General features: G+C 47.3%; 1 protein-coding gene across 1 annotated transcript in view; it reads left to right on the forward strand.

Annotated features, from left to right (window-relative positions):
- LOC126156517 (facilitated trehalose transporter Tret1-like) overlaps positions 1-19,164 on the forward strand; it is a 67,680-nt gene that overhangs the window by 13,588 nt on the left and 34,928 nt on the right. The window contains exons 2-3 of the mRNA XM_049916316.1: positions 8,726-8,926; positions 16,886-17,766. Of these exons, the coding sequence (XP_049772273.1) occupies positions 8,726-8,926; positions 16,886-17,766 (1,082 nt within the window). The remainder of the gene's footprint in view (positions 1-8,725; positions 8,927-16,885; positions 17,767-19,164) is intronic.

A 19,164-nucleotide genomic window follows, 5' to 3' on the forward strand; every position in this document is an offset into this window, starting at 1 on the left:
GAATAGTCACGTAAAAATTTCCTTCCACTTGATCATAATTTAATCGTCGAAAACAGTGATGATTAAATAGAAACATAGTGCCTGAAGCATAAATTGTAATGTTTTCATTTACACTGGCAGTCGTCAGACAGTCCATAGAGCATGAAATAATCACTCCTGAATCCACTTTTCTTTTGATCCACGTATTATATTACTTCATGGTTGGTCCTTCTCGACAGTTTACCTTTCTAGAGTGTGTATGATAAATTGAAAACCTTACTCCAGTTTGAAATTGGTCCTCCTAAGAAGCTGTCACGGAAGTACCGTCAGTTATTGCTCAGAGACTATGGTGGAGTCAGACGGTGCACTGTATCCATTATCTTGGGGTTGTTCAAATGTGAGTGAAATCTTATGGGACTTAACTGCTAAGGTCATCAGTCCCTAAGCTTACACACTACTTAACCTAAATTAGCCTAAGGACAAACACAGACATCCATGCCCGATGGAGGACTCGAACCTCCGCCGGGACCAGCCGCACAGTCCATGACTGCAGCGCCCTAGACCGCTCGGCTAATCCCGCGCGGCTTGGGGTTATTAGTTAGATGCAGGTAAACAAGCGGAGTTTCCGGCATTTTATGTGTGTGAAACTTTTATTGTCGATTCCGTTCTTTTCTAGTGCATTAGATAGAGGGCATATACAGTAACAATGCGTTTTTAGGAATCTTCTCGAAGGTCACTATTATCGGAGATATACGCATCAATAGTTTCCCATACCTAACCCATTTTACGAGTTAGGTATGGGAAACTATTGTTACGTTATTAGTAATAATATTGTTGCGAGTCTCGTAACATTGCTCCACAATCAACTGATCACTCTCACTCTTGACTAATCTTCACACTTGCACTTGCCACAACTAGGACTTTTTACTTATTTATTTTTCAGGCCGGCCGGAGTGGCCGAGCGGTTCTAGGCAGTGCAGTCTGGAACCGCGCTACCGCTACGGTCGCAGGTTCGAATCCTGCCTCGGGCATGGATGTGTGTGATGTCCTTAGGTTAGTTAGGTTTAAGTAGTTCTAAGTTCTAGGGGACTGATGACCTCAGCAGTTAAGTCCCATAGTGCTCAGAGCCATTTGAACCTTTTTTTTTCAGTCTTAATATTATGCTTCTGAATATCAACTGGCTTCCTATTCGGCGAATAGTCAGTATTTATAACGCTACGTAGCGAAGATTGTCAGTACAACAAAACAGTAGAATATTTGCAACTTTTCTCGAACAAATGCCAGACAGGATAAGGCATCGAGATCATTAGAATGGCCCCGACTTTTCTCTTACGGATGTGTTAGAAAAAATGGCTCTGAGCACTATGGGACTTAACATCTATGGTCATCAGTCCCCTACAACTTAGAACTACTTAAACCTAACTAACGTAAGGACAGCACACAACACCCACCAATCACGAGGCAGAGAAAATCCCTGACCCCGCCGGGAATCGAATCCGGGAACCCGGGCGTGGGAAGCGAGAACGCTACCGCACGACCACGAGATGCGGGCCGGATGTGTTAGCTTGCGCCAGACAGAAACGCATGAAATACGATGACGTGGACTTGTTTTCTTACATAGGAAAGTACAACTAATCGATAACTCGATTCAGTCGAGTCAACTGACGAAAGAAACGACGAATAGCGTGCGGACTGACTGGCAGGGGAGGCGTGGGCGGCCCTCCCCCCCTCCTCCCCATGTGTATCCGCCACTGCTGGCTCGACATACTGAAACATTACACTGCCTATTAGTTCCTCCTCCTCTTATAACACCTAAGCTTTTGAGTTTCGTTTCTAAATGTCTCTAGCGACACAGAGTAGTGCTCATTCCTGATATCTGCCAGAATATTCAGCAGATGTACTTTCGTAGCATTTCTCAACCTACTGAAAACGTTGAGAAAACTTTTTGAAGAGTATGGTCGAATTACAGAGACAGACGAAAAATATTGTAGTATATGCTAAGTCCTTGAGGTAGTAATTACTACCAAAATTAGGCCGAAGTTAGAAACGCCTACTGAAAACCAGTTACAGTTGGCCGCCTAGTTAACGTTTCTGTCCAATTCAGCGCTGGCTGAAATAAAAAAAACTGGAGCCACAAATAAACCAGTACACTCAAAATCAAATTTAAACGGCAAGACAAATACAATGGCACATTATTTTTAAAAAGCAAAGAACCTACATAAGCAGATAAAGTTAACATTTTCATGACATGCCGAAAACCAATAATGAGACATTGCTCGAAACCCACAGAACTATTAAATGCTAAGTAAGGAACAGTCAAACATGGTTATTAAAAGGGCATTCACTAATTAATTTAAGAACCTCACTCATGTGGGCCAGCGTAATCATCTAATTTAATTCACCTTAAGTATACGGCGTTTTGCATGAAATAGCAATGTTCAAAGCCGAGAAATAAAACAATTGGAAGTACCTCCTGTAGAGTCAATGTTATGCTGCAAGACCCAACAGAGCTACTCTAGCTCTAGTTGTTCCCGTCGCAAATCGGGCGGAATAAACACCAGACACCCGCCCGGGAGAAGGAGGGTCCGCTGCTGCCCGCCGGTGTCCGTTCTCAACTCGCTTTCGGCTCCGAGCCGCCTCCAAGCTGTGCGAAAGCGCAGCGAACCTAAATGTCACACGCGAGGCAGTCGGCTCGCCTTATAACGGCCGTCTGGTTTCTGCAGTGTGGGGAAAATAAAAGTGGCCCGGAGAACAGAGTTCCAGTGTTCAAAGAAACACAGCAGAGGAAAGGAAACAAGGCAGTGCAGTACTAACCTGGCTGTAGCAGATGTCGAAGGTGACCGCCATTCGTTTCGAGGCACTTAGCGGCCCTCGTTCGTGAGTTGCTGAAGGTGGACTGTTGGAATTGCTGCAATCTCATCCGAAATTTTCTGCTGCAGTTCTTGAAGACTATAATGGTTGTTGCGATACACCTTAGACCTGATAGGTCCCCATACAAAGTAATCCGACAGATGAGGTGACCTGAGCGCCCAGCTAGGACAGCGACCAGACTGATCTCTGCTAACAAAAATGGTTCAAATGGCTCTGAGCACTATGGGACTTAACATCTGAGGTCATCAGTCCACTAGACTTAGAACTACTTAAACCTAACTAACCTCAGGACACCACACACATCCACGCCCGAGGCAGGATTCGAACCGCCGACCGTTGTGGCCGAGCGGTTCTAGGCGCTTCAGTCTGGAACCGCGCGACCGCAACGGTCGCAGGTTCGAATCCTGCCTCGGGCGTGGATGTGTGTGATGTCCTTAGGTTAGTTTTTAAGTAGTTCTAAGTTCTAGGGGACTGATGACCTCAGGTGTTAAGTCCCATAGTGCTCAGAGCCATTTGAACCATTTATGATTCGAACCTGCGGCCTCAGAAGCAGCGCGGTTCCGGACTGAAGCGCCTAGAACTGCTCTGCTAACAACTCGTCAGGCGTGAAGATTGTGTAAATGTGCTCCAAGGTTCGGACGGCTGTATGGGCAGTTGCTCCATCCTGTTGGAAGTAACTGTAAGTGTTATTCTTCTCCGTTAATGCTACCACGACTGGATTCAAAATGTTGGCAATGTAACGTACCGAAGTCAGCGTCTGACGAAGGAACATGGGACCAATAACGAGACGTGCAGACATCGCACACCAAACCCCAGCCTTCTGATCATTCGGTGGTGTTTCGTGGAAGTTACACGGATTCTCCGCTGCCGCTGTAAGTTGACGTAACCACTGAGGTGAAACCAGGCTTCATCAGACATAAAGACATGTCCAAGCCATTCATTATCACAGAGAACAGCCACTCACGAAACTGGAGGCCCTGAGCAGCATCTTCTCGTTTTAATGCACGAACAACAGACACTCGGTAGGGGTGCATGTGCAGGTCCAGCTGGAGTATTCGTCCGCATGATCGACATGATCTGCCGGTCTCTTGCGACAGGCGTCGGGTTGATTTGATAGGACTCTGAAGCATTTTTTGATGAACTGCAGTATGTGCACTTTTCGAAATGTATTTTTGACTTTTTCAAAACGGATCCTGTCTGACGCCAATTTCGTACTAAGCGTTGCCGGTCGGTGTGGCCGAGCGGTTCTATCCGCTTCAGTCTGGAACCGCGCGACCGCTACGGTCGCAGGTTCGACTCCTGCCTCGGGCATGGATGTGTGTGTTGTCCTTAGGTTAGTTAGGTTTAAATAGTTCTAAGTTCTAGAGGACTGATGACCTCAGAAGTTAAGTCCCATAGTGCTCAGAGCCACTTGAACTTGGACTAAGCGTTCCATAGCACTCTATGCTGGCACTTTGACACCATTACACTTCTTAGCGAACAACTGACAACACCGTTTCCACGACTTTTGTTGTCACGTAACTTTCCGCAACGAACCCGTTGCTCCACTCTGGAGTACCATAGTCCCCTTTGCACTGCTCCACGCACACTGACACAGCCCACATTACAGTCTGAACCGGTGTGGATCACGTGGCGAGCGTAGACGAGGTGTGTTTGTATGCATACATCCATGTTCAATCGCATCGAGTAATCCGGGCTACTTTTATTTGTCCCACCCTGTATGCAAGTTGTGGATAAACTTTCGCTTCCTGTATTTTAACACTGCGACGTTTAGAATGTAAAAGAGTGCATTGCAGTCATCATTGTCAAAAGCTTTCTCCAAGTCCACCATGCTATAAAAGTATGTTTGCCCCTCTTTGACCTGTCTGCTAAAATAAGTCACAGCATGACTATTGCCTTGTTCATTCCTACATTTCTCTCGAACACAAATCTCTTTCTCCTGGGTACAAGGGCACCTGGGAATTGTGGGAAACGAAAGGGCGACTCTAGCAGCGAAGGAGGCATGCCTTGATCCTCAGGTATCTAGGTGTGGCATCCCTCTCCATGCTATGACCTCGCTGTTGGGCTCCAGAGTCTTGCGTCGGTGGGAGAATGAGCGGCTGGAAGTGACAGACAATAAGCTCTGTCGAAACTCCACAACGCGGCCGTGGCGCACAGCCAAGTAGATGGGACGAGGTCCTCCTTACTGGTCTTCGCGTAGGTCACAGCCCTATGACGCATGGCTTCTTGCTCCGGCGGGACGACCCTGCAATGAGTGTTTCTTGATGCGTATAGATCACTGTGCGCCACATTTTATTGGACTGCGGTTTACTTTCTGGCCAGCAAGCCGCGGCTGATTTACCGACGGATCTGCAGTCTATTTTACTTAATGATGAAACGATTGTGGTTCGAATTTTAAAGTTTTGTGAATTGTCCAACGTTCTCACCAAGATTTTAGGGGGGTTCTTTCAATACACTACTGGCCATTAAAATTGCTACACCAAGAAGAAATGCAGGTCATATACGGGTATTCATTGGACAAATATATTATACTAGAACTGACATGTGATTATATTTTCACGCAATTTGGGTGCGTAGATCCTGAGAAATCAGCACCCAGAACAACCACCTCTGGCCGTAATAACGGCATTGATACGACTGGGCATTGAGTCAGACAGAGCTTGGATGGCGTGTACAGGTACAGCTGCCCATGCAGCTTCAACACGATACCACAGTTCATCACGAGTAGTGACTGGCGTATTGTGACGAGCCAGTTGCTCGGCCACCATTGACCAGACGTTTGCAGTTGGTGAGAGATCTGGAGAATATGCTGGCCAGGGCAGCAGTCGAACATTTTCTGTATCCAGAAAGGACCATACGGGATCTACAACATGCGGTCGTGCATTATCCTGCTGAAATGTAGGGTTCCGCAGGGATCGAATCAAGGCTAGAGCCACGGGTCGTAACACATCTGAAATGTAACGTCCACTGTTCAAAGTGCCGTCAATGCCAACAAGAGCTGACCGAGATGTGTAACCAATGGCACCCCATACCATCACGCCGGGTGATACGCCAGTATGGCGATGACGCATACATGCTTCCAATGTGCGTTGACAGCGATGTCGCCAAACACGGATGCGACTATCATGATGCTGTAAACAGAACCTGGATTCATCCGAAAAAATGACGTTTTGCCATTCGTGCACCAAGGTTCGTCGTTGAGTACACCATCGCAGGCGCTCCTGTCTGTGATGCAGCGTCCAGGGTAACCGCAGCCATGGTCTCCAAGCTGATAGTCCATGCTGCTGCAAAGGTCGTCGAACTGTTCGTGCAGATCGTTGTTGTTTTGGAAACGTCCCCATCTGTTGAATCATGGATCGAGACGTGGCTGCACGATCCGTTACAGCCATGCGTATAAGATGCCTGTCATCTCGACTGCTAGTGATACGAGGCCGTTGGGATCCAGTACGGCGTTCCGTATTACCCTCCTGAACCTAGTGATCCCATATTCTGCTAACAGTCATTGGATCTCGACCAACACGAGCAGCAATGTCGCGATACGATAAACCTCAATCGCGATAGGCTACAATCTGACCTTTATCAAAGTCGGAAACGTGATGGTACGCATTTTTCCTCCTTACACGAGTCATCACAACAGCGTTTCACGAGGCAGCGCTGGTCAACTGCTGTTTGTGTATGAGAAATCGGTTGGAAGCTTTCCACATGTCAGCACGTTGTAGGTGTCGCCACCGGCGCCAACCTTGTGTGAATGATCTGAAAAACTAATCATTTCCATATCACAGCATCTTCTTCCTGTCGGCTAAATTTCACGTATGCAGCACGTCATCTTCGTGGTGTAGCAATTTTAATGGCCAATAGTGTATGTTCACAGGGTAATTGGTTCGCCCATAAAAAAGTGGCCAACCAGTGTCATTTTCCTGTGGCTTCCTTTCAGCTTCTTTTTCATTTTACTTGTGTTTTAGTCTCCGGTGTAATGTCTTTTACTCTTTCCCGTTGCCTTAACGTGTATAGTTACATGTTGCTACTTCTCTTCTCGTTTGTTACTTTTAATATGAGCAAGGGGGCTGATAACCTCGCCGTTGAGCGCCAGTAAGCACCAAACAAACACACACACACACACACACACACATGGCCGGCCGCTGTGACCGAGCAGTTCTAGGTGCTTCAGTCCGGAACCGCGCTGCTGATACGGTCGCAGGATCGAATCCTGCCTCGGGCATGTATGTGTGATGTCCTTAGGTTAGTTAGGTTTAAGTAGTTCTAAGTTCTAGGGGACTGATGACCTCAACATCCCATAGTGCTTAGAGCCATTTGAACCATCCATTCTTCTGTCAATAATTCGAGTCGGTATTTTGCAACCACGACAAGTCAGACCTGCTTTCGTTGTAATTGTGATTATTATAAACATTCTTCTTGAAGTCTGCCTCTAAACACGGTTCAAATGGCTCTGAGCACTATGGGACTTAACATCTGAGGTCATCAGTCCCCTAGAACTTAGAACTACTTAAAACTAACTAACCTAAGGACATCACACACATCCATGCCCGAGGCAGGATTCGAACCTGCGACCGTAGCGGTCACGCGGTTCCAGACTGAAGCGCCTAGAACCGCACGGCCACACCGGCCACCTAAGTCTGCCTCTGTCATACGTCTTGCAAACGAGGTGGAATGTCCCGATCGACTGTGGTTCGCCCCCAGACCCAGAAGATATTAGATACAGGCTCCCAGGTAGATGCTATTTTTCTTGACTTCCGGAAGGCGTTCGATACAGTTCCGCACTGTCGCCTGGTAAACAAAGTAAGAGCCTACGGAATATCAGACCAGCTGTGTGGCTGGATTGAAGAGTTTTTAGCAAACAGAACACAGCATGTTGTTGTCAACGGAGAGACGTACACAGACGTTAAAGTAACCTCTGGTGTGCCACAGGGGAGTGTTATGGGACCATTGCTTTTCACAATATATATAAATGACCTAGTAGATAGTGTCGGAAGTTCCATGCGGCTTTTCGCGGATGATGCTGTAGTATACAGAGAAGTTGCAGCATTAGAAAATTGTAGCGAAATGCAGGAAGATCTGCAGCGGATAGGCACTTGGTGCAGGGAGTGGCAACTGACCCTTAACACAGACAAATGTAATGTATTGCGAATACATAGAAAGAAGGATCCTTTATTGTATGAGTATATGATAGCGGAACAAACACTGGTAGCAGCTACTTCTGTAAAATATCTGGGAGTATGCGTGCGGAACGATTTGAAGTGGAATGATCATATAAAATTTATTGTTGGTAAGGCGGGTACCAGGTTGAGATTCATTGGGAGAGTCTTTAGAAAATGTAGTCCATCAACAAAGGAGGTGGCTTACAAAACACTCGTTCGACCTATACTTGAGTATTGCTCATCAGTGTGGGATCCGTACCAGATCGGGTTGACGGAGGAGATAGAGAAGATTCAAAGAAGAGCGGCGCGTTTCGTCACAGGGTTATTTGGTAACCGTGATAGCGTTACGGAGATGTTTAACAAACTCAAGTGGCAGACTCTGCAAGAGAGGCGCTCTGCATCGCGGTGTAGCTTGCTCGCCAGGTTTCGAGAGGGTGCGTTCTGGATGAGGTATCGAATATATTGCTTCCCCCTACTTATACCTCCCGAGGAGATCACGAATGTAAAATTAGAGAGATTAGAGCGCGCACAGAGGCCTTCAGACAGTCGTTCTTCCCGCGAACCATACGCGACTGGAACAGGAAAGGGAGGTAATGACAGTGGCACGTAAAGTGCCCTCCGCCACACACCGTTGGGTGGCTTGCGGAGTATAAATGTAGAATGTAGATGTAGAATCCACTACGAGATGGTGTGAGAGTGTGTCGGTGTGTGTCCCGCAGCGAGCCTGTCGTCGATGTGCACGCCGGTGGGCTGCGTGGTGTGCGGCCTGCTGCTGGACCGGCTGGGGCGGCGCCCGCTGCTGCTGCTGCTGGACGCGCCCTTCCTGGCCGGCTGGCTGCTGCTCGCGCTCTGCCCGCAGCCGGCCCGCGACCACGCCGCGCAGCTCTACGCCGGCCGCCTGCTCACCGGGCTCGCCACAGGTCAGCTCAGCACCGCGATCTGCCACATTGTCATTTCTTGGAAAGTTCTGTGGAATGAAACGTGTTTACCTAAGCTCTTCAGCCAAAAAACACTGCCTGACAAAGTAAGTGAAGCATCCAGATGACGAAGTCGGATGTCAGGCTAACCACACTCATGCTCATAAATTAAGGATAATGCTGATACATGGTGAAACAACGTTCTGGTGGGCGGTTTGCAGGTTTAAATCAATTCGGGGTATGACCGTGCGGTGCACGGTGGCGCTGGCAGCAGTCCACAGAGGTGTGTTGGTGCATGTCAGAGTACTGTGCAGCGAGTAAGTGTGCAGACGTTTTCAGACGTGCTAATGGTGAGTGTGTGTTCAAAGTGGTTCAAAGAACACATATTGATGACGTTGTGAGGGGTAGAATACTAGGGCGAATGTAGGCTGGCCAAAGACAGCAGGTCGTAGTACGGGCCCTCCGTGTGCCACAAACTGTGATCTCAAGATTGTGGCAACGATTCCAGCAGACAGGAAACGTGTCCAGGCGCTACAGTAGGGGACGTCCACAGTGTACAACACCACACGAAGACCGATATCTCACCATCAGTGCCCGCAGACGGCCACGGAGTACTGCAGGTTGCCTTGCTAGGGATCTTACTGCAGCCACTGGAACAGTTGTCTCCAGACAAACAGTCTACAGACGACTGAACAGACACGGTTTATTCGCCCAGAGACCTGCAAGGTGCATTCCACTGACCCCTGGTCACAGGAGAGCCCGTAAAGCCTGGTGTCAAGAACACAGTACATGGTCATTGGAACAGTGGTCACAGGTTATGTTCACGGACGAGTCCAGGTATAGCCTGAACAGTGATTCTCGCCGGGTTTTCATCTGGTGTGAACCAGGAACCAGATACCAATCTCTTAATGTCTTTGAAAGAGACCTGCATGGAACCGAGCGAGGTGACGCAGTGGTTAGACTCTGGACTCGCATTCGGTAGGACGACGGTTCAATCCCGCGTCTGGCCATCCTGATTTCGGTTTTCCGTGATTTCCCTAAATCGCTCCAGGCAAATGCCGGGGTGGTTCCTTTCAAAGGGCACGGCCGACTTCCTTCCCCGTCCTTCATTAATCCAATGACCTTAATCCGATGAACTCGCTGCCTGGTCTCCTTCCCCAAACAACCCAACCCAACCTGTATCGTCGTGGTTTGATGGTGTGGGGTGGGATTATGATTGGTGCACGTACACCCCTGCATGTCTTTAGCAGAGGAACTGTAACATGTCAGGTGCAACGGTACGTCATTTTGCACCACTATGTCCGCCTTTTCAGGGATGCAGTGGGTCCCACCTTCCTCCTGATGGATGATAACGCACGGCCCCACCGAGCTGCTATCGTGGAGGAGTACCTTAAAAGAGAAGATGTCAGACTAATGAAGTGGCCTGCCTGTTCTCCAGACCTTGATCCCATCGAGCACGTCTGGGATGCTCTCAGTCGATGTATCGCTGCACGTCTTCGAACCGCTAGGACACTTCAGGAGCTCTGACAGGCACTGCTGCAAGAATGGGAGGGTATATCCCAACAGCTGGTCGACCACCTGATCCAGGGTGTGCCAACCCGTTGTGCAGCCTGTGTACGTGTGCATGGTGATCATATCCCGTATTATGTCGGGGTACATGCACAGGAAACAATGGCGTTCTTCACCAATACTGTGGACTTACAGATCGGTGTCGAGTGCGTTCCCTATGTCCCTATGCTATTAGCGCCAGTTTCGTGTAGTGCCACGTTGTGTGGCACCACATTCTGCAAGTATCCTTAATTTATGAGCGTGAGTGTACAATTGCAATACTGTGCCACAGGTAGCACTGCCATCTGAGGGATGTTCATGTTCAGTGTTGTTACTGGGCCTGGTAGGCGATATAAGGGGCACGAACAGCGTCAGACGTTGAGTCAAATTCCTACATACCGAGTACTCGTGTCAGACAGCGTTATCAGCATCTGACAGAGTTGGAAAGGGCCTTCACTGTGGAAGGTCCATTTGGCCAGCTGCTCGAATTGTGAATTATCCAGATTTGGGGGGCATTCGGATGTGACAGTGCCCCGATGTTGGACTGCATGGAACGGTAGGGCAGCCATAGTCGTCTGACCATCACAAGAGGGCATCACTGTATTGTGCACCAATCACACCACTTCGCATTTGTGCCCGTCGGAACAAGTAGTAGATACCAGAATGAGATTTTCACTCTGCAGCGGAGTGTGCGCTGATATGAAACTTCCTGGCAGATTAAAACTGTGTGCCCGACCGAGACTCGAACTCGGGACCTTTGCCTTCCGCGGGCAAGTGCTCTACCATCTGAACTACCGAAGCACGACTCACGCTCGGTCCTCACAGCTTCACTTCTGCCAGTATCTCCTGCGAGGAGAGCTTCTGTAAAGTTTGGAAGGTAGGAGACGAGATACTGGCAGAAGTGAAGCTGTGAGGACCGGGCGTGAGTCGTGCTTCGGTAGCTCAGGTGGTAGAGCACTTGCCCGTGAAAGGCAAAGGTCCCGAGTTTGAGTCTCGGTCGGGCACACAGTTTTAATCTGCCAGGAAGTTTTAAGTAGTAGATAGCCTGCTTCATTCCATGTCATCCCGGACCATTGGTCAGAGACTCTCAGCAGCCCGACTAAGTAATTACTCCTGCACAGACTGCTGTTAACGTCACAACACAAACGACGGCATTTGGACTGGTGCCATGACCGGGAAGCATGAACTGCTGATGAACGACGCCATACTACGCTCAGCAATGAATTGCAGTCCTGCAATACCCCGGATGGATAACTATCGTTGGCAAGTATGGCGGTGACCTGCTAGAGGTCCCATCCTTCCAACGTTTTCGAGAGACACAGCAGTGTTACTCCTGCGTCACGGTGTTGGAAACCATCAGGTATGACCTCACGACTGGTACTAATAGAACAGTACAGCGGTACTTCATGGACAACCTTTGTTCTCATGTGTTGCCTCTCACGCAACAGTATCGTGGTGCCATTTTTCAACGCGACTATGCTGAGCCACACATGGCACGTGTCTCTGTTAACTATTAGTGTAAATCTGAGGTACTTCCATGACCAGCAAGATCTCGAAGTCTGTCCCTGATAGAACATTTGGGAGACAAACTCGGACATCAACTCTCCACCAGTGGTAGTACCATGGATATCAAGGAGCAGTTGCAAAAGTTATGATCCAGTTTGCCTCGAGAGAAGATATAGCCTGTATCATCATGTCCTTCCGAACCAAATCAGTGCATGCTTTCAGGCGAGAAGGGTGCAAGATCATAATGATAATTGGGCTCGTGCTTCCAAGTTCCTTGTCAAGTTGATTCTATTTTGTAATCATTGAAAGAACATCACATACCCTCCAACCTATGAAGTTTCATTTCGTTTCTTCTTTTCTTTCTGGGTGATTCGCCTCTCTTTTTTTTTTTTTTTTTTTTTTGTCAGTGTGTTAGTCACCTCCTCAGTGTGTTAGTCACCTCCTCAAAAGAGCTTTCTGGTAGCGTTAATCGGTTTCAAACCGGTCATGAATTGATAGTATCAGTGAATCCACATCTATCTCAAGCAATATCCGAGCGGCTATTGCGGTGGGAACTTCATGCAGTGAAAATTTGGAGTCGAAGACCTCACAAAAGCGTACTGCTCACAGCGGCACAAGAAACTGCACGTCTTCAATGGGCCGAACAACAATCGCCAGTAACTAAGTGGAGGAGTGTAGTGTGGTCCAAAGTCTCGCGATTTCGCTTCTCATAGCGTCGTATGCATTAGAGATCAAAATACGACTCTAATATTCAGGCTGCGTACTTCACAAGTCAAGGCTCCGCTGTCGTATCGGTGGTAATGGGCTTCCTTCGTTCCCGTTCTACAGTAGACCTTCGCTAATTCGTCCACTGCGGGACCGGGAGCATGATCGGAACGCAAAAAGGGTAGGATTATCAGAGGAAAACTTTTATTAACACACAACATCAGAATACACCACAGTGCAACTTTAATTTCCAACTGGAAATACTGTCTGAAACATTGTTCCACGTTAAAACAGTAACAAAATGAAAAAAGAAACGTTGCCACACTAAAAAGTCTTACACGAAATTGTACTGTACAGTAGTGCCTGTACTGTAAAATATGTATCGTACAGTAAAATATTGTTACTGTGAGTGAAAGTTTAACATCTGTACGTACCTCATTACAGTGCTTCATTGACATACAACTCATTTTCACTAAACTGTTTGAAGCAAGAGAAAGTTCTGTTCGTAAGCAGGACTAAAAAAGAATTTAGTGTTCTTCTGCTTAGCAGATGACAACCCTAATTTTGCCGCGATGTTTCCCCATTACCTAATCCACAAAATGTGTAATGGGGTAGACGAAGAGCTTTGTTCGATTCATCGAACGGCTGTATCAAATGCGTTTTTAGCGTCTGTATGTGACATTTGAGCCGTAGGTTTATTGTCTTCGTCGTCTTCGCCGTCTTTCTCGTTCTCATCGGTTGTTCAAGCTACAGCGTCAATGGTTTGTTTGTCAGCTAATCCTTCTTTGTTGTGCAGTCAACATCAACCGAACTGACCCACTCACTAACATCAATGGGCTTATTGTCCGGTTGTAAAGACGGTGTCACATGTTTACTTTTAGTTGGTGCCATAATTTAGTTTTGCACACTTTAATATGTAAGAACAACATTATCACTAATTTATAAAATAAATGTTTACACACCAACACCTGTTGATCGAGTTAGAAACAAGTTATTTCATACTAAAACTGATGGAACTACGGCACCTAGCAACAGTCAGGTGCCTACTGATCCAGCTCGCATATGATGAGTCATCGAAAATTCTTGTAGCGGGCCATACACAAACAGACACCGGACACGGGATGCTCGGACTAAGCGGCGAGCCCCTCCGCCCAAGGTCGGATTAGCGAGGTTCTACTGTAGTTCCGCGAGTATGACGCGTGTGATAGAGTCCTGCATGACCGAGTAAGCGAGCACAAAATACGAGATGGGGCGAGCACACCCTAACTGGATAGACTGCCCGCACTAGTTCTAGTGACCGAGCATAGAAGCCGTGACCGAATACGTACACACAACTTCAAACACATTACACGTGTCATTATCCGTGTGAGACTGCAGCCAGTACGGGCTACTCATTTGCGGTGTGTCTCTCTCTCTCTGCAATCATGCAGTGCGAGGAAACCAGTGCAGTAAGACGTAAGATTGAAATCAATGTTTACACATTGAAGAGACGGGAAGGTCTAAAAAGCCAAGTACGGAGCATATTTTTGGTGGTTGTAGACGAAAACAGTGCGTCTACTGGATACGTATCGTGCATAAACTGCTCCACATTATTGTGTTTCCAATCGGGAACCACTCTTTTAAAGAAACACAGTTGCAAGAAACCTCACAAAGATACAGCTCCTTCAGGAATACCGGCAGTAATAAAAAATAGTATTACAGCAATGTGTGTTGCAATGTGTGCTAAAGATATGAGACCTTTTAATGCTGTTTGCGGTGAAGGTTTCAGAGAACTAGGCCAAGAGTTAATACATCTAGGTGCGCATTATGGAAAAGTTAACGTGGCAGATGTCATGCCACATCCCTCTACTATAAGCAGATATGTCAAAGAACAAGCTGATGCAATACGAAACAGTATAATGCCTTCTGTTATTGCGGAAGTTATTAATAAAACATGTGCTGCGATAGTTGATATGTGGTCTGATTCGCGTTATCAGGTGCACTATTTGACGCTCACATCTCATTACATTAACACAGATTGGTCTCTTCTGATCAATGTTTTATTTACAACAAAATTCCCGGACGTTAGGAAGACGGGAGTAAATATTATAAAAGAAAGTGCTCTATGAATTTAGCTGTGTAACGTACCCGTTCTTGGAAACGTTACTTTTGTATTAAAAGAAAGAGAGAGAGAGACAGAAATAGAGAGAGAGAGAGAGAGAGAGAGAGAGGCATTGGCTTTGTACAGTACAGAGCAGCGAGCCGAGCCGAGCCGGGGCGAGGCGAGGTGAGACGTCAGCGGTGACCGGTCATGCTCGGTTATCCGCGTGTCCGGAATCCGGACATCAGACATGGGGCGAGTACGTGACCGAGGCGAGCCGTGTGGGGCCGGACACGAGCGGCTCGGTCCCCCCGTCAACAGGCGAGCCGTGACCGGTCAAACATGGAGCGTTGCAGCACTCTAGTGTGTGAGAACAGTCGCTTCACACTCGTAGATTATTTCTCTCTTATTGAAGCATGCAGGAATGTAAGGTTAGTCGTGACTTATTGTTAGTACGGAAGGTGAGTACGCGATCTTGCTGCTGTAAAGTAGCACTGACAAAGCGAAATGACCGATTGTCGGATCAGATGGCCTTCAACGAAGCGGCATTTTGTGAGTCTGTGGAGGGTGTAAGACGAAAATGTTTTCAATTAGCAGAGGAATGTTATCTGGAATAAGTTTCACTCTATAGTCCACTCTTGAGACGAAAAACATACAAATTTCGTCCAATGCAAACAAAATGGTTGTATTCTTGTTTATTCCACCTCCACAACGAGAAAACGAATGTGCTGCAAATGGCTCTGAGCACTATGGAACTTAACATCTTATGTCATCAGTCCCCTAGAACTTAGAACTACTTAAACCTAACTAACCTAAGGACATCACACACATCCATGCCCGAGGCTGGATTCGAACCTGCGACCGTAGCAGTCCCTCGGTTCCGGACTGCAGCGCCTAGAACCGCACGGCCACCGCGGCCGACTCGAATGTGCTGCGTCAAACGAAAACTGGGCACAGAGCAACGTCACTTTTATATCTCTGCGACAAAAAATCGTTCTATATTGTAATAGTTTGGCCACGGTAACTTTCGTTTATAGGCTAACAGCGAGTTGCGTAGGTTATCATTCACTTCCGTAATTTATATATGGAAGTAATATCTGTTCCCGAAAGAACAGTTACCGTTGATGACCACGCAGCTTCGCTAGAATGAAATGATAACTAAACAGACACCCTAGCTGCAAATAGGCGTTGATATACTTCATTGGGGACATGTTGAAAGTGTGTGCCCCGACTGGGACTCGAACCCGGGATCTCCTGCTTACATGGCAGACGCACTTAGCAGAGCACTTAGCGACTTCCAGCAAACTTTACTCATAATTTCAAACAATTTCGAAACTTTTTCTCTCTGACAGCCGCACAAAATAATGGAAGGAAAAAGAATTTTCGTACTCATGCAGTAAAACTTCAGCATCAGGCATGAGGATTTAATTTATTACTTTTTTAGTGCCAACTTTATTTGCATCGCATTTTGTAGACAGTATCGACATATACCACTAAATGTAATCGCAAAATTAATCCACTGTACGGCTCGTAGTTCAGGGGATAAATATTCAGATGCCTGAAAAACTAGTTTTTCTTAAAACTGTGCAAACTGCCCAGACTATCCTCATCCGGTTTTGGCTATTTACTTTTTCATTAGTCAGTGAATGAATCCTGAATTAATGAAACCATCATAATTAGGGTTTTACGTCGTCTATCATAAAGATTTCATATGCTTAAAGCCAAATATTTAACTTATTTATGAAGTTATAAGACGTCTGAAGCTGTTTTCTACATGGGAGTTCGATTCTTTAAAGAATCGGGGTCGGGTTTACTGATGCTATTCTAGTAGGTGATCGGCAGGAAAGAGCGAATTACCAGCTTGTACCTAGTGGCAGCATTAGCCTGAAGAAAGAAGTCTATTCTGCAACGGCAGTTCTCTTGTATCCACAATGCCAACCTGACGACACACATGTGTTCGCCAGACAGCAGCTCCACGATCCGTAAAGAAGCGGACACGAGGGAACTGCATACCGGCATCGAAGTCGTGCTGTCAGAAAACGCTGCCGCTGGGTACAAACTGACCATTCTGTTCTCCTGGCGCGCTCTTAATACACGCTGGTGTACACCTGAATGTCTCGCAGGCCTGGCGAGCGTGCCGGCGACGGTGTACCTGGGGGAGACGGCCCCGCCGCGGCTGCGCTCCACGTTCGTGACGTGGACGTCGCTGTCCATCTCTGCGGGCATCCTGCTGGCGTACGCGCTGGGGGCGGCGCTGCCGTGGAGGGCGGCGGCCGGCGCGTGGGCGGCGCTGCCGGGGGCCGCGCTGCTGCTCACGTGGCTGCTGCTGCCGGAGTCGCCTGCGTGGCTGGCGCGCCGGGGGCGGACCGCCGAGGCGGAGGCGGCTTTGCGGAGGCTGCGCGCCCAGCCCCCGGCCGGGCCGCTGCCTCCTGCCGTTGCGGCAGAGCTGGCCCTCCTGCAGGCGCTGGAGCCTGTACTGGCACCCGCCCACAGCGCGCCGCCGCCGAGCCTCGGAAAGGGGGGCGAGGCAAAAGAACTGGCAGTAGCTACGGCTCCGATGACAACAGACGGTTGTTCCTTTAACACGCCACCAGGTAAACACCTAGTGGATGCTGAAGACAGTGGCCGTCAGTCGACAAACAGTCAAACAGGCGAAAAAGAAGAAAATCGGAGCGATTGTGAGCTAAGAGACAGTAGTGGCGCCGAATACCGTCCAGCGGTCCAACAGAAACTTGATAACTCGAACCACCTCGACGTCTCAGCACGTACAAGTATCAGAAGCAACCACTCGGCACAGCATTCTTTACACGGGCATTCTAACCTTGCCTTTGAAGAAGATGCTGTTGCAATCCCAGTATTGGATCACGGACTGCACTCCCCCATTTGTGTAGCAGATCAGAGTCAAGATGGTAATCTACAGACAGTTCAGTGGGCAGGCCGTAAAAGTGAAGATAAACCCACTTATTCCTGTGGCAGTATGGATGTCACAGGGAAGCATCCACCTGTGAGCACTGCTGTCTCTCATCTCCAGAGTAATGGCCATTTCTCATTACATAAAAAAAGGTTTGAAGTTTTTCTTCTCTTTCTTCTTTCTTTATCTCACCCCATCTCTCTCTCTCTCTCTCTCTCTCTCTCTCTCTCTCTCTCTCTCTCTCTGTGTGTGTGTGTGTGTGTGTGTGTGTGTGTGTGTGTGTGTGTGTGAGTGAAAGAGAGAGGGGGAGAGAGAGAGGGGGGGAGGCTGTGGCTTTGTGATAATGTTTAATATTGCTCTTTTTTTAAAAAAGAACTGATAAGCTCAAGAGAACGTGCATGTGACAGTATTTATTCCATTTGTATTGATTTGTATACTTTCTAATAACAGTTCTCTATTTCTGTTTTTGAATTGTTATGTTTGCGTAATATGACTGTTATGTTCATTTTTCAAGCCTTAAGCATGTATCTTTTCACTGTGATAGCCCAATCAACTATTTTTCAATGCTGTCCAGTTGTTTTTGAAATCCAGTTTCACTCTCACATCGAATTTTTTCCGGTGGAATCCTTGTATGGAATCTTTTCAGTGTTCAGAGTGGGTGGGGTGCAGTGCACGCCACCGCGTTACCGATTTCCTGCATTTCTGCATGTGAAACGCGCCCTCCAGGAGACTTTACAACTCCAAGCGACGTCACTCGACTAATAGCATTCTTTTAACGCCACTGTAAAGGAAGCAGAATTCACTTTCAGCAGACAGTCATCTCCTGACAAAAGAGAATGTATTAATCTTTGAAAGCACAAACTCCTGCTGGCTGGGGTGGCCGAGCGGTTCTAGGCGCTACAGTCTGGAACCGCATGACTGCTACGGTCGCCGGTTCGAATCCTGCCTCAGGCATGGATGTGTGTGATGTCCTTAAGTTGGTTAGGTTTAAGTAGTTCTAAGTTATAGGGGACTGATGACCTCAGAAGTTAAGTCCCACAGTGCTCAGAGCCATTTGAACCATTTTAAACTCCTCCGATTTGAAGCAGTCTGGACACCGAGAAGATTTTATAGAATTTCACTCTGTTTAGATAATCAAGCAATTGTGTTTAGGGAGGGAATATGACAGGAATCCATATCTATTTTCCAAGTAAGATGCGTATGTTTCAGTGCTGTCACTTGAGTGTTCTGCTTATTTATCTGGACCTATACAGAATAATTACAACCCTTTTCATTTACATTACACATTGTTATCTTCAGTCACGCTCCTTTCTGTGAAAAATTATTAAAGAAATAATGTTTCTGAAAACTCATTACCTAAAACTAAAGTTACTATCGCCAATGTTGATATGTTTCTCACTAGTACATACATATTTATGCATTTTCTGTCATTGAACCCAGGCCGACCTTACTCTCCATGTTTATTTAATTTATTACAAGAAGTGCAATACA

Source organism: Schistocerca cancellata, chromosome 2 (assembly GCF_023864275.1).
Source record: "Schistocerca cancellata isolate TAMUIC-IGC-003103 chromosome 2, iqSchCanc2.1, whole genome shotgun sequence".
Classification (NCBI taxonomy): Eukaryota; Metazoa; Arthropoda; class Insecta; order Orthoptera; family Acrididae; genus Schistocerca; species Schistocerca cancellata.